This window comes from Haemorhous mexicanus, chromosome 1, assembly GCF_027477595.1.
Source record: "Haemorhous mexicanus isolate bHaeMex1 chromosome 1, bHaeMex1.pri, whole genome shotgun sequence".
In the NCBI taxonomy this organism is placed as follows: domain Eukaryota; kingdom Metazoa; phylum Chordata; class Aves; order Passeriformes; family Fringillidae; genus Haemorhous; species Haemorhous mexicanus.
In genome coordinates this window covers 33,361,573-33,387,692 of record NC_082341.1, presented here as the reverse complement: position 1 = coordinate 33,387,692, position 26,120 = coordinate 33,361,573, and the positions used below count along the sequence as shown (strand labels likewise).

General features: G+C 40.4%; 1 protein-coding gene across 1 annotated transcript; it reads right to left on the bottom strand.

Annotated features, from left to right (window-relative positions):
• Positions 1 to 5,441: 5,441 nt before the first annotated feature.
• On the bottom strand, positions 5,442 to 24,859 carry SNX10 (sorting nexin 10). The gene is made up of 6 exons (XM_059845323.1): positions 24,799 to 24,859; positions 19,537 to 19,623; positions 16,764 to 16,864; positions 16,105 to 16,203; positions 8,069 to 8,284; positions 5,442 to 7,625 (listed from the first exon to the last, which is right to left on the bottom strand). The coding sequence occupies exons 1-6, from the start codon at positions 24,820 to 24,822 to the stop codon at positions 7,547 to 7,549; spliced, it is 606 nt and encodes a 201-aa protein (XP_059701306.1). The 5' UTR covers positions 24,823 to 24,859; the 3' UTR covers positions 5,442 to 7,546.
• Between the last annotated feature and the right edge of the window lie 1,261 nt (positions 24,860 to 26,120).

Here is a 26,120-nt window from a genome sequence, read left to right as displayed (position 1 = left end):
CAAGTACTCTCCTTCTGAAGCACAAGGAGATGCTGTTCTTTTGAAACTGTTTACATTAACTGTGAAATAACAGGAAATAAGAACTTCTTAAAGGTCTTAGAAACTGGAAATATATGGCATTTTGAAAGCATGAACATGAAAAAGGAAAGAATAGACTTTGTAGTCCACTTTATCATCACTATTATTGATCCCGTAAGACAAAGGAAATCGCTTTACACTGAAATGTGGGTTAAGATTAGATATCAGGAAGATATTCTTTCCTGTGAGGTTGATGAAACACTGGAACAGGTTGCCCAGAGAAGTTGCTGACAACCCATCCATGGGAGTTTTCAAGGCCAGGTTGGAAGCACCTCTAAGCAACCTGGTCTAGTTGGAGGTGTCCCTACCCATGGCAGGGGGTTTGGAACTGTAATGTCCCTTCCAACCCAACCCTTTCTATGAGCCTATGAAAACCCATGACTTAATGTAAGCACACCAAAAATAGGAAATAAATCCAGAAGTTCACCTATATATTGTCTTTCAGAAACAAACAAGCAAAAAAATCACTGTATTTGAAATGACTGTTTTAAGATGTTCTCTATCTCAAAGCAAACATTTTTCTGTTTTCAGGAAAAAATTTACTACAGCACATTCAAAAAGGCCACCTATTGGTTGTCATTTTTAATGTCAGTGTCATTCAGAAACCAGAATTTTTTAACCCCCACACAAGCAGCACAAAGTTTTTATCATGGACTTCAACTGAATTGGTGCTTGATATGTCTTAACCACTTCTACTGTGAAATATGCATTTAGTATTTGCACAAAGACTAAATCAGTCTTCTGGTATTGTTCTAAGTAAACAAAATATCTGAAGCAAATACATTTTTGTTCAGAGGGTCTAACTGGGGAGATTTTTTCTGTAAAATTTTTTCCTTGCTTTCTGAATAACCATCAAAGAATAAAAATAGTGTAAGAATCTGACAAAATATTCATCTCATCTGACGGCTATTTTCTTATCTACAAGCCAAAAAAAGAAAAAAAAAAAAAAAAAAAAAAAAAGGAGCAGATACTAGAAGTAATTTTGCAAGCACTCAAAATCATGGGTATCACAGGAAAGTTCTACCACTAACACATATTTTAAATATAACCATGGGAAGAAATCAGAGAACGTGCAAATACTTGCAATTACAGTATCCATTTAAACTTTAAAATGTTTTTTATTGCTGTTTGAAATAATTCTAAACTCAGACATATGCTGGCACATTTAGCACAGAAATTAGATGTGCCTGATCAACATTTTAACAAGAGGAACATTTGGACAAAACCTATAACTGCAGCAGTACCTGGGCGGTTTGCTGCTCCTGATCATCAGAAAAGCAAAGATAAACTGAGTGAGACAATGGTTGAGTTGGGTGTACTGTCATAAACAATAAATCATTCCCTACCTTTTGGAAAATATGAGATAGTTGACATGTGTCAAGATTTTTTAATGTATCAGGAGTCAGTAAGACAAAATACATTCTTTGAAGAACAATCCAATTGCAATCTACTGATCTGATTTTTTTGTTTTGTTTTGTTTTTACAACGAGAAGATCAAAGCTATGATGCAGGTTATTGCCCCAGATTTAGGACTGAATACATTTTAGTGCCATTTTAGGTTTTTTTCATCTGCATTTGACTTTACAGTCTTTGCAAACAATTGTGGTTTTACTGTCCATACACGTTTTACGACTTTTCCCTTCTTCTCACAGCAGTAAATGGTGGATCTAAGCAATTGTGAAGAGGAAATATTCAAGTGCCAAATGGCATAAAGCAAGGAAAAAATGAGAAAAGGAAAAACACTCCTCTGTTTCTGCACGACATTTATCATAAGAGTAGGTAAACACTTAGCATGTAGAAATATGATGAGGCTTCATGAAAACCTTTTAATGTCATTGCTAACAACTGCATTCACTACCAGGGCAGTCATTAACAGGTTGCCAGGAGAGAAAATATGAGCTCCTAGACTGTTTCCATACAGACTGCACTCAATGTTATTACTACCACATCAATGCCAAGAAATGATAATGGGATGAGGGCACTCCCCAGCCAGGCACCACGAAAAACCAAACCGAGAGGTTGTCACAAAGCAGCAGACAAAGGGACTTTTCTTTTTCTTGTCTTTGTACTGGGGAACTTGAGGCATATTATGTGCAGTCACCCTTGCCATGGCTGCATGGAGACCTGTCCTTGTCCTTGGATCTCTTACCCACCCTAAACATCCTTTTCCCCATGTGGGAGGGTGTCACAGTCCAGGCTGTGAGGGTGTCACAGTATCTGTCTTTACAAGGAGAGTGTGTCCCAGTCCTGCCTTCTCCAGGATCATGAACCAAACCCTTTTTTTCCAAAATTTCTCCAGCTCTTGGCAGCCCAGACCCTGTTCCCAGAACCCCTGACACTGTGGCCCCAAGTGCTCACTGGCTCCTGGGAAGGTCCATCTGAAGGTCGGCCTGAGAGACAGCAAAGCCCATGGTGACAGCACAGACCTGTCCTCCAGGCACTTTCCACCACCCCAGGGCTGCCTTTGTGGCATTTTCATTGCCATGGAGCTGGGAAAACCCCACTCTGGTGCCTGTGCTGTCCAGGATAAATCCCTCTTCCCCCTCCCTTGCTCTGCTCCATGCATGAATACATTTCTCCTTTTTTTCTCTCTGTATTTTTTTTCCTCTTTCCCATTACCCCTTTAATGCAGAGCAGGGCTGCTGATTACAAAAGAGGCAGTTTGACTTGAGCAATAGGTCTTCTTCACTAATCCTCACTGTCATGGAAATTCCAGCTGCTACAAGAATAAGAGGCTCAATCCATATTTGCCAGCTCTAATATGAAATCTGTCAGGGCCCAAATTAATGAGTTCCAAATTCCTTACATCACGATAACAGGTTAAGACTGGTCAATTAATTACATAAATCCTTCCCGATTCATTGTGCATTTTGAGGCGAGATTGTGTCTTACATAACTGGGTGACACAGGGCCTTTTGGCTCTCGCTGTTCCGCAGAAAGGCCTCCATTTAAGAGCAGCCTGCCTGCCACCGAGGCCGGCAAATGTCACACCTGGGCTCTGCGCGAGGCCCTAATTGCCTTTGTAGCCAAACAAAATAATTAATTAATAGTAACGTGCTTTCAAAATACGGCGGAGCTGTGGGGGTCGGTGCGTGGAGGGCGGTAGGGGCCTTCCCGTAGGGCGGCAGGTGATGCCCCCGCTACGCCGGCTGCTCCCACGCCAGCGCGGTGAGCGCCTCCCTATTTCGCCCGGCTGAGGAGCTGCGCGGCTGCGGGAGGAGCTCAGGGACGGGGGGAGCCGGCGGGGAGCAGGAAAACCCCGAAATGACCCAAAACCGCTCAGCCGCCCCCGAGGAGAGCCGCGCACGCGGAGCGCGCTCCCGCCGCGGGGCCGCGCCCGCTCCGCCCCGGCCCCGCCCGGCGGCGCCTCCCGCTGGCGCACAGCGCCCCCTGGCGCCCGGCGGCGGGCGCGGAGCGGCCCCTCCTTCCGCGGGGGCGGCAGGGAGGGAGGGAAGGAGGGAGGTCGGGAGCGCTGCGGCAGCGCTGTGGCCGCCCCCGCCCCGGCTCCCCCTCCGCCGTTGCCATGGGCTGCGGTTGCCACGAGTTACCGGATGAAGGCTGGGCGGCCCCGCTCCCTGAGCAGCGGGCGCGGGGCGGAGCGGGGCGGAGAGCGCGGCGGCGCCAGGTAAGGCTCTGGCCGCGCTCCTCTCCGCGGCCCCGGGGCAAGGCAGGGCAGGGCGCGAAGAAGGGCCGGGCCGGGGCGCAGCGGGGAGCGCGATCTGGGATGCTGCCGTCCCTTTCCCTTTCCCCCCCCCGTTGGCTGTTTTGTTCTTTTTTCCCCTCTGCCTTTTTCAAGTCCTCCCGCTCCTGGCGGCGGCGGAGCCCCGCGGGCGCTGCCGGGCCGCTCCGGCGGGCGCACACGCAGCCACAGCCGCGGCTGCGGAGCATCCACGGGCACCCCGCTTGCCAAAAGCGAGGGGAAGGCCACACTTCGATTGCGGTTTTACAAGGCCACTTGAATTAATTTCTAAGGAGGTTTTGTTCCAGAAGGCAAAGAAGCGACTTAACCCGTTATGGTGCATTTTTAACACCGAAGCAGAGAATAATTGTATAATTATTTCCTAAAGCGTTTAGGCCTTTCGTGAAAAGGATCAGCCCGAGACTGGAAATTATTCTTTACATTTTTGCCACCTTGTAAAACCTAGGGAAGTAAAGTAATGCCCCCGGTCCTTAGCCCTGAGCCTAGTCCTGCAATTACAGGGAAACTACACAGGATCATACAAGGTTTATTCTTCTTCTTACCCATACCGTGCATAACAGAGCAAGCCACTAACATTTTTTGTTTTAATAATTCATAGTAATTATGTAAAATTTAAATATTTATCTGGAAAACAAATTCAGTAGGTCACCTGTCAAAAAAATACGCAGACACCGAAGTTTGCACTGTTCTACAGTGTGGGATTTAGAGTGTAAATTTCCCTCTGCACTTACAGAAATTCATTGCGATGTAAACAACAATTTTCACTCCAAATACACCATCTCTGTGGAGTTTCTTTGCTATTCTTTTTGTAGAAGATGTCAGGTGAAAAACCCAAACACCACAGAGTGTGTGTGTGTATACACAGTGTGTATATATATATATATATCTACACATATATATACTATATATATGTATACATATAGTTATGTAGATATACACATCTTACAAAAATAACTGAAGAGTAAATCACACATGGTAAGTCATAAAGTGATAGGATATTGATATTGAAATAAAGGAAACCTCACTGTCAGGTTTAAACATGAGCTAGAAAGTAGTAACTTGTTTTATTTAATTACTTAAAAGCTTTTAAGAAATCATCATAAAAATGAGGATGTAAAGCTATAAGCAAAAGAGGAAAAAATGCTTTTGAATGCAGAATTATTGCAATTAGATATAATGTAATCTGATTACTACTTCTAATTTATAAATTAGGTATTATCCTGTTTTTTAAAAAAAAGCTAGTAGGAAATGTCAACATTTAGTTCAAAATTAAAAAATGAGAATGAAAGTACCATTGACAACTGATCAAACTGTGTGTCATAGTGCTGAAAAATTACCAAATCATTAAAGTAAAAAAAGGCATTAAAATTATTTTTTTAACATTTACATTTGTAAAAGCTACATTTAATGTTCCAATGAAACAAAATATTTAAAGCCTTTATATGTGATTATATATAGCTGATACATGAAGGAGACATACTAGAGAGCATGGAGTACTTTCCCTCCCCCATTATGAAGAAAAATTCTACTAACACTAGCTACGCAAACAACATTCAAAAGATAAATATTAAAACAAGTTTCTGTCAAAGCTGAGAAGAAAGTTATAGCAGTCTTAGATTTTTTTAACAGAATGACAAAGAAAATAAGAGAATAACAATAGAGCTATTAGAAAACAAACATTTATTTCAGAAACATCTTCATTTGGAAAACACTTGCTGGTATACTGATAAGCTCCTAGAATTAAAAAATAGAATTAGCCACAAAGGCTCTCCAAACCTTGTGTTTCTGTAATTTTCGTCAGATACTGAGGATGTGTTAGAACTGTAAAGTGCTTCAAGAGTTTAGCTCAATCTTTTAAAACAAAAGAAAAACCTACATTTTCTTAAATAAAAATAGTAAATTTCTTCCCAACATTATTCCAGTTTTCCTTTTTAAATCCTTCCCACTTTTAAATAAATTTGCTAAAAAATTTTTTTGTAATGTGCCATCTTAAAAATAATATAGAAAAAAAATTAAGTAATGAAAATCTCTGACTGGCAGTAACAGCTATTTTTAAGCTGCTTTTAGTGATAACTTGTTGCTTTAGTTAAACATTATCACTTTTACATTAAAAATAGCGTTGCTGCTAACTCACATAGAAGCTGAGACAGTGAATCGATACATTTGTGCAATTCAGTAAGACCGAGCAAAAAAGAAACACGGATATTAATCTTAGAAAGTGCTACCATCCACAAAATACAGTGGCTTAAAGTAGTTACCTAAGAGATGTTATTCTCAGGCTACTAAAACCTGTTTCTAAAATTACACAGATTCCCAGCTGGATGTTTTAAAAGAAAAAAACATGCCCACACATGTTTATGGTACCCCTTACTAGTTGTTTATTTAATAATCTTTTGTTCCTGTAATTCACATGTTTAAAATGCTCCTTCTTTGAAAGTAACCACAGTTTTCTTTAAAAAGAAAATTAAAAAAAAAAAGGGGCATGTATTTACATCCATTTCTAGGCTGGTAACTACACACTAAAGTTAATGGGAGCTTTGCTAGGGTGATCAGACCCCCTAGCTCTTTTTAATAGCAGTTAAATGTCAAATATAAATACAACACCACAGTGAAACATACTCCTTTGACAGGATCTGGGACAAGACACTACGCAGCTGCTCTGAACAATAAAGAGCAAAACTGACGTTTAATCAAAATAAGTGTTGGTGGTTAAGAAGTTGTGTTCAAGCCTGCCTTTTGTTTGTGAAAAAAGTCAATATTCCAACCTGGTAACTACAGCCACAATGAAATCAGCAGTTCCTGTAACTCACGGAGAGTGGAGAGGGCCACATCCATGCTGGGTGTTACAGCTATGTGATTATCACCATCTCACAGAGGGAGATACTCCCCACTTCAGCTGCTGAACTCAAACACCTCTACCACCACCTTCAAATACAGATGCCTAAAGTTAAACATGTTGGGTAAAGCCCTGGCGCTAGCGAGGTCAGTGCAAAATTCAGCCATTGGTTTTGATGGACCTCATCCAGGATTTTCACTGGGAGTGAGTATCCATAATTCCCTGGGAGCTGAGAATCTCCAGCAAGCCTAGAAATGATGTAATTTTTATTTATATTTCTAAACTTCTAAGCAACCATGCTGAAGAATTTTTGCCTTCAGTACTTACGCATGATAAAACCAGTCTTTCCATAAACACTACAGAAGGACCAGAGGAAGATGTATTTATATCTCAAATTGTCAGCAGCATATAGTTTGTACCAATGTTGTTTTGCTGATGTTGCTGAGCTACTTTAAAAAGTGAGTACCTTGGTGGGGTGTGTAATTTCATCACCAATGTCAAATGACTTCTAAAGATGAAACTTCTCTGATGCAAATGACTAAAAGATGCTTTGAATATGTTTGATATGATATACCAACTTTTAAGATGAGGAATTAAGTTATCTTTATTTTTTAAATCTGAGACACGCACTCACTGAAGGAATTATATTAACTGCCACATGTCACAAGAGCATGACTTACCCAATACTGAGATTTATATAGCCACAAAAGCATAAATAGGTAGCATGTAGACCTTCACCAAGATACATCTTTAAAAAAATCACCAAAAAGATAGGTCTGTTTTGAGTATTTTTTAAGGACATATGGTTGCATTAACAATGGGTCTTTTAGATTCATGTTACCAGACAGCCCTGCTGTGTGGTACAAATAACCAGTAAACAAAGCAGAAACTGCTCTGTACTGTCCTTAAGGTAGCAATACAGGAATGATTTTTCATGATTCTTCAGAAGCTGGGCTTGCTTTACATCCACATGAAATGCTGTCATCACTAGGTCCGAGCCCGGAGGATGAACTGCAGAAAAGGGGAGAGGGGGGGAAGGAAAAAAAAAAAATAAAAGGAGGAAATTGGTTTTCACAACACACTCAAAGCCTGAGTAACAGAGGAGAACTTTAATTATCTCCAGTCACAAAGAGAGACAGGAAATTTGGACTTTTAATTAGCCATTTGGAGTGCAGTTGGATATTTTTTTAGCAAGATAATTTAAACGCGAATAATTCAAGTCTGACTAAATGAAATTCACATAATCAGAATGCAGATAATTGAATTTCTACTGCATTCATTAATTCAGTGTGGAGGTGTGTGTGAAGACTTCTATGATGAGCTGTCACAGCTCAATAAAATCTCAGTCAATTAATTTTTTCATTATCTTAGTATTACATCAACAAAAAAGTGAAGCATGTGCATGTGTATGTATGGATATATAACCTCAGAAAGTAAGGATATACAGAAATCACCTCTCTGAATCAGAGTCTGCATCGTTTTTTCCTTTTTTTTCCTCTTCATCTTCTATAGGAAAGCGTCTGTTCAGAGAGGCGAAACTGAGAATCGCATCAGCAACAGAGTACTTGGTCTGTCCAGACACACAGGCCTCCATGTCTTCTGGGCTTAGCTGAGTCTGTAGGAAGAGGTGAAGCCTACTATCTGAGAGCAGTAATGCATCTTGTAGGATCCTGGAAAAGGAGAAAAAGGCAAATGTTTATATATAACCTACACACACACATATATATATATTCTAAAGTGTTTTCCCAGAACAAATTCTAAATGATGTCCTGTTTTTAAAGTTTTCAGATGAATCCTAAATCAGTAACAGAAGGCAATGAACATATTAAAATGATTAGGTGCGTGTTACTTTCTTATTACATTATTTGGAATTTTAGGTGAGTAAAAACATGAAGCTAATAGTGAGGCACATCTGCTATTAGAATAACTTCAAGGACATTTCTTCCATTTAACCATCTGCTATTACCACATGGATCAATTAATGATTTTTAGGCAGTTGGAGGCATATACTCTTACAAAAATTTGGTCTCTCTCTTTTATTTAATAGCCAAGCTTTTATAAAAATTACAAGTCACCGATTTGTTTGGTGGAGTTAAAAAGTGTGTGTAGAGAGACAGTGTGCAGGCAGAACAGACTTCATACATGTGCAACGTCAGGGCTTTGGAATACTTGTCAACAACTGAGCCAACGCTAGCCAAAATTATTTACACTATTATGCTGTTTTTAATTTACTTGCAGATAGTTTTCAAGGACTCCTAAATTTTATTTAATTCCAGCTATTATTTTAAAAAATAGGTTTTAAAATTTGGTTCATATATATTTTAAATTAAGCCTCCAAATAAATTTAGCACAGAGTATTTACTTAAAACACATGAAAGTAAACAAAATAGAATACATTCCAGTAACACAGAAAGTTGTAGAGAGACTTTTCCAAGGCCTGAGAATTGAGGATCATCATCTCTATTTTTAAAGAAAAGATACACAACTTTTCTTCAACATTTCTTTAAAGAAGGAGTTCTTTACTATACAAATCCTAGAATGATTAACAATAAACTTCTTTAATTTGTGTGTATCATTTTACTCATGTAATAAAGACATCAGAAGTTATGACCATGCCAAAGAATGCTCCACAGAAAATTATTAAAATATCTTTAAACATCTCAAAGCTGCTCAGACTCAATACTTACCTATTTATACCCATTTAGGCTACAGTTTTTACCAAAAAAAGTCATTGCTGTGCAACAGGAAACAAGAGATGACATTAATATAAGAACTAGTAAGAGCAGAAAGAAATATTGCATTTTAAAGGTACTCTGACTAAAATGAAAAGTGTAACTGATTAGTTCCTTCTCTTGAATAAGATTAATGGTGTGTTTGGACTGTAACGTTTTAAACACAAATACGTTCTGAAAACTGTTCTCGAAAGCAGCCAAGATTACAATAACATTTAATAAACACACAAAGGATTTCTGGCTTCATTCAAGCCCATAAAAATCTGTCAAATTAAAATAAGTAGTAAGAGATATCTGCATGAAACCACGAGATACTTTTGTGCATGCACATTTCACTTGCCTGGGTGAACACGCAGTCTCAACCAAACAACTCCAACTCTGACACCTTCCAATGAGGAAATGCCTCCAACAACCCTAATGATCTACCAGGTGCGGGTGAAACTGAGTCTCAGAAAGACCAGATTTTGCTGAAGTTCAAAATAAGCACACTTTTCACACACAGAGAAAGCCTTTTTAATCCAATCTGAGTTCTCACAATTTTAATAGCAAATAGACATCTATAAAATCAATGTGGGTAATGTATTAACAGAAAAACTTCTTTGTAGTCTAAAATCCAGCAAAGGCTGTGTAAAATGATTCAAAACAGAATTTACAGGTCCACACACCTTGACAGCAACAGCTTCATGATTACAGTTTGAAAAGCCATCATTCAGCAGCCACTAAAAGAGGATTTCAGCCTTGACTCTTGATAAATGCCCATTCCAAACAAAGACATATATTGCAACAAAAAGTAGCAGTATCATTCCAAACAATAAATCCACTTTTATAGTTTATGCAAGTGGCAGAGTAAATATTCTACTTCTCTTAGAGAAAAAAAAAAGAAACCAAAAAGAAGAAAAACAAAAGAAAAATAATGTGCCAGAGTTTCCTGTAGAGTAACTACAGTTAAGTGTTTTTCTCAGGCACCGTGAGGAGATGCAAATTTCTGCAATTCTAACATTTGTGTGTCTAATGCCAAGTAACACAGCAAAAAGCCAAGTCATTAAATTCTGTGAATGGCATTTAGTTTCACAGATTTTCCTCTTGCTGTACCTTCAAAAGTTTCATGCCAACCAGTGAAAACACGAATAACTAACTGTTCACGAGATTACACTACACTTACAGCTCTGTTGCTGTTTGAAATGTATTTTATTTTCTTTATAAAATAACGGGTAATCTTTAAAATTGATTTTAGATGGTTTGAGGCATTACACCAGAGAAGTAATGAGCACTAATGTCAATGATATTGGACACAAATTCATTTTAGCTTTATTTCATGTCCAGTACAATTCTGCTAAGCCTTGAACTGCTAAAGCCCTGTTATTAACTCAGCAGTAACCTAACACATGGAACAGCAAACAAAAGTGATAAGAGTACAGACTGATCAGGACCTCAAGGCTACTGTCCTTTTTCTGCAGCTATAATTCAATTTCCAATTTTACTTTACATTGGACTCATTATTTCACAGTAATTTTCTTTTCTGCTTCATAGTGCCATCTGGAGGTGAAGGGAGTGAAGAGAAACCAAGGTGCAGAAATGGAAAGATGTTCATAAAGCTCATCACACTCACACTCATATATGTATATGTGTGTGTTCACTGTGTGTTCACATTGAGACCAAACACTCAATGCATTTTGCAAGTAATTTAAAACCATCCTGAAAGCAGATACACAAATACCTTTTACCTGGTTGTACCCTTGAAGAATTTCTGTTTTCTCTTAATTAAAAAATAACTGCTGCTTTTCCCACCCCCTCTGAACCAACAGGTTGGACTGCTTTTTAATTGCAAGCTTCAAGCAATCAAAATGTAAAATAAATTCTGCACTACCCCATAAGTGTTATGCTTTCCTGTTCAAAATACTCTTTATTCAAGGGAATACCCACACATTTGTCACCAGATGGTACTAGTAGTATTTAGTGCTGGTATAGCAGTTGCTCTCTGGGGATATTTGCTGTCCTGGGGGCTCACTGTGTGAAGGCCTTGACATTTAAAACCTAGACTTGGCTTCAAGGACTTAAAAAATGAAAATTACAAACCACCACCTAACAAATTAAAAAGGCAGGAGGAAGGGAGGAGCATCACAACATTAATACTCAGATGTGTTCTCGGAGGCTGGGCGCGTGCGCAGTCTCGACACAGCCAGCAGAGCTCCCAGCGCTGCTTCTGCACTTTCACTGCAGCCAGTGCAGGCAGGGCTGTGCTCACAGTGATGGAAATCAGCGCCACTGGAGAGTCACGGCTCATGGTAATCATTCCTATGAACTGACTGAGCATGCTGAAGAGAACAACAGACCTTCTATGCACGCCTGCAAGAAGAACGAAAGGCTAAACCCTGCAAGTCTTGATCCCATCAGCAGTCATTACTTGTCAGAGATTTCACTTCTCTTGGCCAGACTGCTTACATGCATAATGACTACTTATGTGATTAAGGGGGCTGCAAGATAAGGCTCTACATTAGAATTAGAGATAATAAAGTAATTTTTTATTCACAGCCACGTGAATGTTTGTTTGTAAGCTTTCAGTAAATGCTCGTGATCTCTAGACCTTTAAAGAAGCAAGACTGAAAAACATCATAAGCAGAAGAAATAATGTCATTTTTGAGGAAATGCTGGATACTATATGAGGAATATTTCTCTTTTCCTGTGTTATGGCAAAAATATTTACAAAAGAAAAAAGCATGTGTTTTTTGTTATTTGGACAAGGTCCAAAATCTGGTTTTCTTCACCATGATTTTATTATGTATATTATACACTGTTCTGCTGGAGAAAAACAACATATGGCCGAACAGTACAACTTAATCCTAACTAAAGATTTCCTGTATCTACTGTAACCTAATACAATGACAGATGCGTACTTGAATGTGTGTGGAAGGTTAACACTCCGATTTTGTTTTCGACAAATTTACTCTGCCCATTTACAACAGCTCACAGAGCAAGGGAAAAACCCAAGGAGCTGAGAGACGGATGACAGCCTGTGCTGTGGTGCCCTCTATTGAGCATCCAGCCCCTCAGCCCCAACCCACACCAAACAAAGCCCCAGTTTCCTCTTTAAAAAAGCTGACTGTGTTTCCTCCTTCGCTTTTCATAAGGGAGGAAATGTTACTGATATCAAGCAACTGTGAAGCAACTGTTGGGTATGTGATAATGCGTGCGGTTAGGAGAAGATTAAGCCACATGTGCCTGCTACACATTATTCCCTCACCAGATAGGAAACAACAGCAAGGATCCACTGGAGAGAGGCAACTTGGCCAAGGTGGTTCCACCTGCCCCACACTGCCAATGCTCCTGCCTGAGCCCCTGGCAGGGGCAAGCTGGCATCCATCCCTCCAGGAGCCAGTCTCCCACTTTCCACATTTCCTGAGACAGCACCCAGTGGAGACACCTTCAGAAGAGACCTCTGAGCCTGCACCAGCTGCAGCTCGTGAGACTGCAGTGGAAAAGGCAAGGAGGTGCCTGACACCAGACACCTGCAGAAAAGGGCTCTGCCTTAGGCAGATGAATTTTATGTGGATTCCTCACTCTGGCAACCAGCAAGCCCAATGCATGGTCCTCTGCACAGCACACGGTGGATGCCCTCTGTTCCCTGTGGATCCATGCATTTTGTTTCTCAAAACTCTCAGTGTCTTCCACCCCATCATAAACTGCATGTCTGAAAAGTAATTGAAGAGTAATCCTTCTACCTAAACCACGTAAGTTTTTGGGATCCGACTATAATCAATTAAAAAAAAAGTCATCAGCTGAACTCAACTTCATTCAAAATGGCTTTGTTAATTAGTTTTCTCGTGAGCAAACCCACTTGATCTTTTCTGAGGGTAATCTAAATCCCAAAGTTAGATCTGCACAGCTACAAATGGATGAAAGCAAAGAGGATCTTGCAAAAGCTAAAATTATAAGATAGTGTTTTAATTTTGACGTCTAGTTTAAGAATAAACTTTTCTGTGAATTCACAGGCATCCTTAAAGGACAAGGATACTTAGCAGGAAAAACACATAATTTTCCTTATTCTTACAAAGTAATTCATAATTGAAAAGGGGCTAGCTGACTTCCGTTAATGCAAATGGCCTCTTGAAATATTAAATTATGCCCAGACAAGAAGTGAGCTTTACAGCTCTTCATCACTCAGAGATAATAACCTGTAAGACAAGTAGATCTTACACTGCATTTGTGCAGTACAACCAAATCAAAATGGGACACCTGTTCCCAGATTTCACCAAAGTCCAGTGCTTAACTTCCCAGCTGTTGGCCTAATTCTTACGCTACTGTGCTCAGCACGGAGAGGCTTCACAAAGGCTCTAAGTACACACTGTGCCCTGTGCTAACTCACCCTGGAGTGGAAAGTGAGGAAGGACAACAGAGCTCTGTAGCCATCCACATACAGGCAATATGGAAGTGTTCCCAGGGCCAGAAGCTGAGCACTAGAGAGCCTCCAGCTGCTCAATCCTGGCTCCTGCACAGGCAGGCACTACAGCAATCTGGTCATACAGCACAGGGCACTAACCAAGACTGTGAAAGATCTAAACCCCCTCTTGAGAGATGTTTTGGATCCAAGTAACACCTGGGATTCCTGCATCACAGGCAGGCATTTAAAAATGTTACCTGCGAACTTCTGCCCAGACAGATCCATGTAGGCTCGAATCAAATTTCTTCCCACTGCCACAAAGAAACACCAGTAGGATTGTGAGCTTGTCATTGCTGGGGTGAATGGTGCTCTCAGCTTAGCAGTTTTGGGTTAGGGTTCCCCTTTTTTAGTGTATCAGAACGTGCAGCATCCAGACCCAGAGCTTCAGTAAATTCCAATGTGTATATTATATGTAATATCTCTGTAACATATGTATATTGTACATACATGCACATGGTACACACAGATCATACATCTATACAGAATATATGTGTATATTTTACATACATGTATATATTATACCTATATATTATACATAGGTATTTATATTTTTTATACTAACTCTCATTAGGGAGTTCCACAAAATTCAATTTCAGAAAAAGAATCATAACCTTTGGTTCAGCTTCATAAATGGGAGGGGGAAAAGCATCACGGCAGCTGGGCCAATAGGAAGATGCCTTCTGTGAGCAGCAGCACAGCAGATCCATCCAGCAGAGGGCAATGGTACAGCACATACGGTGCCAGGCCAGAGCATCTCAACACAGCCTCTGAAAATTCCTTCCAAATGCTCCCCAGGGCTGAGAGAAAGCTGGCACTTTCCTTGCACTCAAGTTCAAATATTTAAATCATTACCTAACAATTGAGTTGCCTCTTTTCCCACTCCTGGACTAACAGCAGCATGATGAAATGCTCCACATGCTGTCATTTTCCGCTGTCAGTACTCACTTCAATTACAGTCATCCACAAAATTGGAGCATGAGGATGTCTTTCAAGATAATCTACCTTTCTGTTTTGCCTTTTGAAGTGCAGACAGCAGTTGTAAACATTTCTGATGCTGATATACCTTGTTACCAGACTGGCCTCTTTCAAAATAAGAATGTTTTTTGAGATACACTACTCCGTGGGGCAGCACAGCTAAGACAGAACTGCTAAGACACTGGAACGTGAGCTACCACACTCTTCATATTATCACTGACATGCTTCTAGGAGCACAGCCCTTCCATTTCACTGCTTTTCTTTCCTGAGGTGTAAAAATACCCTCTAATCCTTTTCTGCTTTCTCTTCCCGGCCTCACATGCCTTCAGCCAGTATTTATTGGCTGACCTTTTGGCCACAGATCCTATATAACTGCATGCAGAATATCATTCCTGCAGCAGTTAGCTGTCCCTGCCTTCAGCTGCTAAGCCTAACAAATATACCTTGGGACCAATGATTTGTTGTCTGTTAGGGAGGCTTATAATACACTGACTGGAAAGAAGATGAATAGTCTCTACTTGCAGTGTTTCACCATGCCTTTACCCCGAGCAGCAGCTAAAGGCAGCCAGCAGAGGCTCACACAGCTCCTGCTCCAGCAGCTGTGAGCAGCCTGCTCTCACACCAGCAGTGCCAGGACACAACAAGAATGGCAGAGAAAAAGCAGAAAATTACACCAACAGGGGCTCAGCCTCTGTAGAAGGTGAAGTGGTCATAGCAGTGGGACTGAGGGATGGAGTACTGAAACTCATACACTACTCCCTTGTAATGCAGGTCAGGGACTAGCTAAACCTGATGAATGATTTTATACAGATTGCAGCTGCACTGAAAATAGTCACAGCTGCTAGAGCTTGCTTATGCTAGTGGGACTGGTAAACAAAGCAATTTGCATTTTAGGAAAGCTCTGTGTTAGGAGATCTCACTAGAGAATTCTCCCAGGCTCACAGGGGTTTAGCCCACAAAGACACTGATTTTCCATGAACATAAGGGGGGAGCTTTCTTTGTACAACAATATCCAGCTCCTTATTGAAAGCTAGAAATAGACATCACAGTGAAAGATCTCCCAAACTTAGTATGCAATGCAAAGTGATTTAAATTTAAGCCTATTATCTATAATCAGTGCAATGAAACACAATGGAAAAGTGCCAGCTGAAGTCTCCTTTTAGCCAACCAATAGAGCTGAAGTCACGTGTATGAATTATGACAGTGCAAGTAAAAAAATATAACTAAACGTGTAGCATGTACAGATAACCACATGGTGGCTCTCAAGCACCAGAGATGAGCTATTTTAAACCAGAAATTGATGACCTCATAAAAATTCCAACACCTCTGGATAGGCTGTACTCACTTTTCCAGGAATTCTTGCAGACCCTGACGGCGATGGTCCACGTGATTAGGATTGTTCATATTGAAAAAGGGAGTTTTGGATGGCAGTTCAGGTAGCTGTCTTTATTAACAGGAAAAAAATACAGTTAAAACCAAATGTGAAACAGCAGAGAAAAATGCAGAAAGCAAATGGCAACCCCAAGCATGTTTCAGAAGCTCTTGAAATCTATTTGTGAACACAAGGTTGAGAAACTGAAGGGCTTCTCACACACCTCAAAGGGAAAAAATAAATAATTCTGATTTTTCTGGTCCAGTTAAGCCTGCATCCATGTCTGGCTGGGTCTCTTATGGAGCTTGCAAGACCTAAGCACATTGAAGAAGAACACAGAGGAGGTACAAACACCTACACTAGATTGTTATTTCAGCTACTTCTGCATAGCAAAAGAAAATACAGATCAAGTCTATTACAAATTAGAGGGGGGGCTCACGAAAAAAAGGCTGTGAGTCCAAACCACATTCTTCTGGGCTTACATAAAATGCATTCTACGGAATAATCTTGTGCTAGTAAGAAACATAGGATACTTTCCAGATCTGCTTTCTGTAGTTCTCTGAATTAGGATGAAACAATCCTTCCCTCCATGACTGACAGATTATTAAATATCCACATATAGAGTTGCTCACATAAGAACCGCATTGCTCTGAAGCCTCTGCCGGAGCCAAACAAATTCTCGATAGCGTCGTCTAACACAGGATGTTTTCCTTGTAAAGCATATACTGTTTGTCTGTTGGGAAATAAAAAACATTTACTTTGCAAATCAGCTTAAGCCAAAGTGCAGGCATGGTATTAACAACACATCCAAGATGTTATACTAATGCCCGAGACACCAATGGAAAGCTTGACATTAATTCAGTTTATGTTAAGGGCTGTGCTTTACCTCAGGCAGGACTGCTGACAGTTTCTACTGCTTCTCAGGGAAATATTTTTCATTGCTTTCTTTTTAAAAGGAAGAGATTTGGATTACAGTACAACTTACAGTAACAGGAAAAACAGACCTCAGAAAAAAGTTTCAGTAGATAATGCCAATCTTTGCAGGAGAAAAAGAGTCTAGCTATTCTAGTTACAATCCTGCAAACAGGTATACAGTTTTTCCAGTGTGCAGTCCCAACTTAAATCAAACCAAAGCTGACTGCTCTCTGCAAGTAGCAACATTTGGAAATTTTCCCACAGAACACTATTAGTTCACTAGGAAAATGCCAATTCATCAAAAGAGAAACAATCTGTGGAAATTAAATACTTCTGCCAAATTTTCCCACAGAGCATACATTTAGATGAAATCCCATATACCAGACAGGACTCCATTAGCAAACTGCCTGCAGACCAGTCTACCCTCCCTACCTGCCAGGAGCCATAACTCCAGCCAGCCACAAGATGCAGTCTGTAGAGAGCACAGAGATGTCAGCCTCCTGGAATGGAGGAGCACACCCAGGATACCACACAGTTTGAGAAGAGAAATGCTCTAAGAGCTGGGTAGAAGTGGAACTTAGCTGGCCTAAAAGCCAGGCAGACACAATACTTGGAGTCCACTGAGAAGTCTGGATGGTAGGACTGACCTAGGGACTTGGTGTCCCTAAGCCCTGGCACTGTGGTGGCAGGAAGCTGAGTTGATGCTTAATAGCTTCAGAGATGTGGAGTGATGGATCATATATCACTGCATGCTGGCATTGGCTGGGGATAGTTAATTACCTTCACAGTAGCTGGGGCTGTGCTTTGGATCTGTGCTGAAAACAGTGCTGGTAACACAGGGATGTTTTAGTTACTGCTCAGCAGTGCTTGCACAGAGCCAGGCCTTTTCTGCTTCTCACCCCAGCCCACCAGCGAGCAGGCTGGGGGTGCAAAGGGAAGTGGGAGGAAACACAGCTGGGACAGCTGATCCCAACTGACCAAAGGGATATTCCATACCATATGGCATCATGCTCAACAACAAACTAGGGTGGAGATTGGCTGGAGACTGCCACTGAGGGACTAGCTGGGCATTGGTTATTTCGTGCTGAGCACATGTTTTCATTTGCATCACTTGTCTTCCTACAGTTCTATTTATTTTTCTTTTTAAATTTTCTTTATTAGTATTGTTATTATTGCTATTTAATATTATTATCAATTAATTATTATTATTATTATTATTATTATTATTATTATTATTATTAATAATAATAATAATAATAATAATAATGTTATTACTACATCTCAATTATTAAACTGTTCTTATCTCAACCCACAGGTGTTCTCCCTTTCACCCCCCAATTCTCCTCCCTCCATCCTGCTGGTGGGGCAGAGGGGATGTGAGCAAGCAGCTGTGTGGTGGTTAGCTGCTGGCTGGAGTTGAATGAAGACACACTGGGTCTAAACAACATCTCCCAAACTTAGCAGTCACTGAGAAAGCCTTAATACATTTTTATTGAGAAGCACTCATGTCTGTGAAACAGTAATACAGCACCCACCCTGCCAAATCTACAGAATTTCTATTTATCGGAAATTGAAAATATAATTGCTGTGGAAGCGGTACTTGAAGCACATTGCAAATTTAAAAGTTTCCCAACTCTGATTGCCACACAGGAGAGAAGCACTTATCACACAGACATTTAGTAAGTCATCATTTGACTGCTTGCTCTCATACACTAACTGCTTAACTCTTCCACACAATAAGGAAATGCTTTCGGTCTTGTGCCAAGCATTAACCATGTAACTTGGTGCTCTCAAATCCCTTCATTTTACACTGCAATTAAAATCCTTGGATCTAGATTTGGCAAATTAGGATAACATCTTCCACATGTCATCCACCAAAGAACAATCAAGAAAACTAAATTATGTATAGGACAGATTTATGGCACAAAAGCACTATAATGCCAAGTGCATTCCCATTAACATATGGTGGACTACAATCACAAACCCAAATGCAACTACTTCACACATCCAACCACCCCTAAATTAGCATAATATGAATGTCAAGGTACACTGAAAACAACCACATTGCAGCAACCAATAACTTGGCAAAAAGAACGGAGAAGAATTTAAAGTACAAATAACCAGATAATTACATGAAAAGGAAGTTACTTTCCCATGAATACCTGAACATCAACATTCTTCTACGACAGTAAGATACAACTGTCTGTACCAGTCTTCTAGGTGATAAGTAAAGCTAAGATTGGCTGTTGCAAGACATTGTGGAATGCACATGTGAGCACATTAGGTTCCACCCCAGCTCTGCTAAACCTACAACACGGCCACTGGCAAACCCACTTTACCTGTTCCACTGCATCCTTGTTGTTAAAAAGAGAGTAATAGCCTCCAGCATCCAAGAAGCAGAAATTCCATTTATATCCCAAAGACAACCCTGGCTTGGACAGAAACAGCAATAAGAGCCTGAAGAGTCTGTTCTCATATTTTTATACTTACGTGAATAAATATCTCATAGTCTATGTAAGAATGCCATGAGTCTTCTTTCTGTATCCTGGGGTCTCGCACCAAGACAGTTACAAATTCCTGTAAGTGCATAATAAAAATCAAGCAATTAATTTCAGGAGACAAAGGCAGCCTTAAAGACTCTCTTGATTGTTCTGCTGTTCCACAAACTACTGAGTCAGATTAAAAGCTGAACTGCTGTTTTATTGAATTTTGCAACCCTATAAATGGAGAAGCATAAAGCAATGAATCATCTGAGCTACACCACATGTCTGGGAAAGTCCCTGCCAAATTGCTAGCTGAAAAGGAATATTTCAGATTAAGTAACACTGTGAAAAGTCATACATGTTTCATGCATGGGAGACAAGACCCTGGCAGCGACAAACTGAAAATCTAACAAAGTCACCCAAGTAAAGGAGAAGGAGGCAGGTATTTCAGGCTTTTCCCACATTTGTAATCAACACTGACAAAGAGCACAGCTGCAGATGAGGCACTGGGGCATTTCTGTTCCATCAACCTGCCCAAGGAAACAACACAGCTACACTGCAGAGTAAAATTCCCCATTTTGAAGGGACAATCATATAGAGTATTTGTTGTTGTAGAAGTTGTCATATCTAGCTTACTTCCTTGTGATTTCTACATTTATATAGTAATTTAGATGGATCCCAAAAGACAGAGAGAGAGAGAGGGCCTGTGGATGTTATTGTAATGTAACACTAATGGGAATTGGAAGAGACTGAAGAATTAAATGTTTCTCAATACTTTCAGCTAATGATCAAAATTTTGTTGTAGAAAAAACAAAACCAAACCAAACCTCAAAATCCTGATAAATCTGTATATTCATGCTAGGATGGAAAATATTCCTTTAAATACAAAGGTCAAAAGTATGCCTAAATACCATCTACTTCTGGAGCACGTGTACAGGCTGCCCTACTCCAACTGCTTAAATAAGCTATTCACCCCAAAAGCTACACCAACCACTTAGCAAAGACTTAAAGAAAAGTGTATCCCTTTAAGCTGTAGATGTTTTCCCCCTGAGAGGAAGGCACTGCGCAAGATCTCCAGGTACAGGAATCAACTGTGGGAGGAATGACAGTGTCTCTGGTAAAAAAAACATGCTTTTTTTAGTGCATATTTGCATAAATCAAGGAATCTTGAACTAGAAAGCTCTCAAAGCATGTCTTCCTATGTCCAAACCAAAGATATCAGAAATAAAAGCTTTATTCCTCAGCTAAGTATTCTCCCCTAACACACACTGGCATGTACCACCACTGCAAACCTCCAGTGGACTGACAGGAGAACAATAACAACCTTGAAAGGCAAAGACACGCTTTTTTCCTGGACAGCCATTGCACTCTGTAGGTAGCAGGGAGACATTCAAGGTCTAGATTAAATAATTTCCCTCCCTGATTTCCAGGTGTTACCGAGATGGGGGAGCCTGTGGCCTGATGGCTGGACAGTTTTTGGTTTTATGTTACTTAGCCCAGCTCCTGGTCCCAGGGGTGTTTTCTGTGTAATTGGTGGTTGCCCTTCTGGTGAGTGTCATGAAGACCTTGCCAAATAAAGCATATTTGAAAAGCTCCTCCTGCCACCTCTGCTGCTTCTTTCATGCTGAAGAGCACCAGAGGGCTGATTCTCCCCTGCAGCTTTTTAACCCCATGCCAGCATGACACAAGAGGAACAAATGATCAGAGCTTTAATCATTTCAACCAGCTGAGGGTCATGCCTTTACTTTTACAAAAACACTAGTGGGACATATGAGGAAGTTATTTCTGCTCCAGAAAAGATACTCAGCAATGTGTTGAACACAGGAGAGGACACCATTTTTTGGGTTGTTTTTCTCTACCTGCCTCACTGTCTGTAATATTTACCATACAAATGTAGGTAGGTAGGTAGGTAGGTAGAGCAGACTTTCAGACCCACTGTACCATCTTTTTACATCACAAGGTTTTGTCTTCCCCAAATTCCTATTTCCCTCCCAATCTTCTCCAAAGCTGCAGCCACTTCTCAGCATACTTTCTTTTTTTTTTTGCTGAGTGCTAAATGCATCAGTCCTGCAAGTGGAAGAAGAGAAATTATGCCAAGAAGCTTCAAACAAGACACTGCACTCATCTTCCCTTCAACTGCTGCAGCACAGGAGTCACAACCTCAGGCAGCCTGCTTGTAACCTGACCTCAGTCTCCTTCCTCTCATCTACTGCTGTATCAGCTTCTTGTTGACTTTCCTTTCGTCCAGGTTCCCCAAATTACCCCATTTCCAAATAACCTTCCATAATCTTCTCCTTTGTACAGTATCAAAACAGTCTTTGAAGTAAAATACTTCTTTCAAACCTTTATAGTACCAAAGTATTGTGACTAAAAGTTGCTACTGGATAAGCTGTTGGTTAGCTATGGCTTACCTTGCAAATCATTCCAGACCCCAAGATTTGCATTGGAAAACTTCTGTACACTTTTAACTTGCAATTAACTAGTCACTGAGTTTCAAAAATGAGGAAGTTAAAACCCTTCAGACTCTACCTACCAAAGAAATGAGACCTGCTGTATATGCTGTGGTAGGAAGTGGCTAAGCAGTAAAGAACTGAGCCAAGAGGAAAAATGATGGGCAAAATGCAGCCCTCAGATACAGTCACTGTCAGCTTTGATTTGAAACACTCGGATTTCAACAGAAGACTGGGTGTTCCTTTTTTCCCCCCCTTATTTACTGAAAAAATGACAATACTGAGTTTAGAATGAAGCAAGATAAACAGTAAGGAACTAGAAATGAAAAATAAAAATGTACAGCCTTTCTCAAGACTTAGGGTTACTTCCCCAATTCATCTCTTGAATCCAGGAAGTGTTATTCCCATTACAGATTTTGCTGCTCTGAAACAGTGGCATAACACATGTAGAACTGTTCCTTCTCTTGACTTTTAAATCTTCTCCAGAATACAAGATTCCACTGGGAAAACACCACTGCTCCAATCAAAGCAGACCTAACCACCCAGTATAAGTGATGATCCACTGCCAGAAAAGGGGTAAAGGCCACACCCTAGAGTAAAGGTCTATATTCACATACAGGCTGTGTTATGGTCCAAGCAGAGTTTGGTGGCAGAATACTCACTCCTCTGCAAGAATGCTGTTATATGCTCAGTCTGTTCTGCATTCACAGGTCACAAACAATCAGAAGATTACAGCAATACTGGGTAATAACTGCCTTTCTCCTCTCCATGTACTCCACTCCCTTCCCATTTTGCTATAACACAGCATACTCTCAACAGATATGTCTTTTCTCAAGCAAGGCACTGTCCACCTGGGGGAGGTGACGCTGACCTCTCCCTCCCACAGACCCCTTGAAGACTAACTTAATCACCTGTCACAAAACTGTACTGCAGTCCAGCTGTACAACATGGGAGACTCAGTACAAAGACAGCCAAGGTTTCAGGGACTTTTTACTTTTGCCAGCTTCAATCCTCAAGGTGTCTTCCTCCCCTGCCCAGTGCTGTTTGATTTTTCCAGAACTGCAGATCTACCTAGCTATTATGTCACACTACACATATTTTCAGTTTTGTTTTTTTGTTGGTTTTTTTTTCTTTTTTTTGAGTGGCACCATACATGATTCATATATCAATGCATTCAAGAATATGTGTCCTGTAACACTTCAGAGCAACAATTCTCTCAAAACCAAAATTTGCTGCTGACAGTTAAAAGTGTCCAGGCCTGGGCAAGGAGGCCTCTTGCACTGGGAACAATATATACTCAAGAGAAAGGGACGGGAAGATGTGGCATCACCATTTATTCCTTCTCTCTGGAAACTGCTAAATTCAGAGGCAAACCATTTTCTGTTCAAACTGCTAAAGCTATAGCTTTGATATGGACCCCAGCAGCCATGCTGGCCTAAGCATCCTCATGAATATTCAGAATCTTCAAATCTGCCCCAAAAGCAGTCAGAACTACTTAACAAGCAAGAATTGCAGAGCAGGTCTTCTGGCTGGATGTGCCTTTTAATTCCTGGCTAAACCAGCCAGGTTAAGCATGGCACTGGTGGTATTATGCTACCCTGTCTTCAAGGCCAGGAGCAGTCCAAGTAGATAGAGTCACACGTAAATGACAAAATGGCCAAAGTGACACCCAAACCTAGATTACACCTACTCCCTCATGGTTACAGATCTATGCAAAGAACATGAGTGTTGACAAGAGACTACAAGGACAGCACTGAGGTCACATAGACACAAGCATGGAAAAACAAAATGTTCCATTTGGATCTGCCTCAAAAGGAAAAACCACCCATAAAGGCAGCTGAAGCAAACACATTAAATCGTTCTCTTTTAATTTTTCTGTTTCTTTTTTTCTTCTCCTTCTCTCTTTTCTTTTCTTGGATATATTTCTGCATAACGCAATGGATTCCTCAGAGAAAAGGATAAGGCAGAAGCCTTCCTATATAGAATTTGACCACAAAAAATGTGCCTTTTCCAGAAATCTCTTAACATTTTCCTACTAGGAAAATAGGAAATCTGACATGGAAATATCTATTTTTAATATGAGGGGAAAATCTACCACAAGAAGGAGGAATAAAAACAATCTCACACTGGTTGACTATTTGTATTTAATCATTTCATCTGCATTTTAATTCAAATGTCTGTGCTCAGGACTGTATCAGGTGATGAGCTTGTGCTCCTATTACACATGTGATTAGTCAATAACCCCTGAAGAGTAATTTTCCACAAAGCTTCCAAGAAAAACAGCATATCCCATCAGGTTGCCTGTTAGTAAAAGGATCGGCCACAAAGGACATGGGACGTTTCATGCTGTGGGTGTTGGCATCTTCACTCCATGCATGCTGTGTAGTAAGGCAGATAAGAGACTAAGAGCTGAGACAAAATAATTTGTTGAAACTTTTAATGTTCATTGGACCGAGCAGAAGAGAGCATGCAAGTGGGATTCTTGTGGTCCATGCATCTGGTAATCAGAGTTCAGACCCAGATCCAAGCATTAGCCCTTTAAAATATCTAAAACTGACAAAAAGAAGACTCCATCCAAATCCTTCTCTCCTGTCTCAGGGTCTGAGCCCTTCATGCACAGTCACTTACTCTGAATGTATAGCTGATTCTTCTATCAGATTTTAACAGAAGAAACTGGTACTGCATCATTCCAGAATATTCTGTATCCTGGCAACTAAAAGTATGAAGAATACAACCAGTCTTCCCTGATCCATGCGAATCGTAAAGAAATTCAATCCCCAACTTGAATCCCTTTCTATTAAAGTTTAGATGCCACTTACCTGTTTTTCATGTTTTGGCGTCATCTTCACTGGTTTGTAGTAAAAAAAAAAAAAAATCAACCTGAAAAAAAAAAAAAACCCAGAATAGACATCAGATTGGTATTTAGTAGTTATTTAAAGGTCACTATCACTTTTGCCCTTTATTAATAGACAGTGGAAAAAGCCAGACTTAGTGCCATATATGGCAGAAAACACATTGCATTACCTGTATCTCAGAATTTAATCATTTTTAAAATAATCCCTTTTTAGAAGCACTGGACTAGTCCCCTTCTATATATATTTGTCATACTTGACAGTCCAGTTCGTCTCTGGAAGTCAGTGCTTTTCTTCTCTGCTCCAAGAGCCATCTCAGGGTTCATCCTTGCACCCACCTCCCAACAGCTCAGCTGAGCCAGCACTCACAGGGCACAAACACAGCCAAGGCAGTGCTGCCTGGGCCTCACTCCCAGGTGCCCAAGAGCAAGTCTGTGTGCCTGCAGCTGAGGTCCAGAAACACTATAACATCGGAGTCAAAAGAATCAAATCAACCATCTCAACCATCTTCCTCAAACTCAGAGAACCGGGGATGAAAACTGCTTGGATCCTTCAGGAGAGCTAAAACCCAGGCTAAATTTCACAGCATCTGTGTTTTCAAACCTCCACATAGGGGAGGGGATAATTAGACCAAAGCGAAACATCCTGTCATTAACTTATATTTTAAATCTCCTCTTTCACTGAAAATCCCAATAAATTTTTTAGTGTGTCTGCAGTCCAATAAACTGGACAGTTTGCTCAGGACAGGTACCCACATGGGAAGAGCAGGACAGCTTTATTTACTTGCCAGCTTACATACACATCACCTCCTGTTTAGTGACATGGAGCTTGAAGCTGCTCTTGTTATTATACAACCACATATTTATGTCAAGCCCAGCCAAGGAGTGCTGAACACCCCACCCCTGCCCAATGCCTCTCACAAACACTTTCAAATAACAAACCCCACCCATTTTAATAAAACAGCACAAAGATAAGCACACATACATTTCTTTGACTAGGAAATTATTCTGGAACAAACACTCTGTTGTCAAATTTCTATAGGGTCAGTCATATCAAAATAGGACACTCTGTTTCCAAATAAAAATGACCATACATAAGACTTCATCCTAAAGGGTGCCATTGTGCAGTTCCCATCTCCATAAAGATAAGACCATCATTTCACTTCTATAGCTAGAATGGTACTGATAAAGCAGGAATATCAAAAACACATTCAAATATTCTTTTTTTAAAAAAACCACATTTATATATGCTTCACAAGAATGTACGTTCTGAGTTGAAGCTAGAGAAGA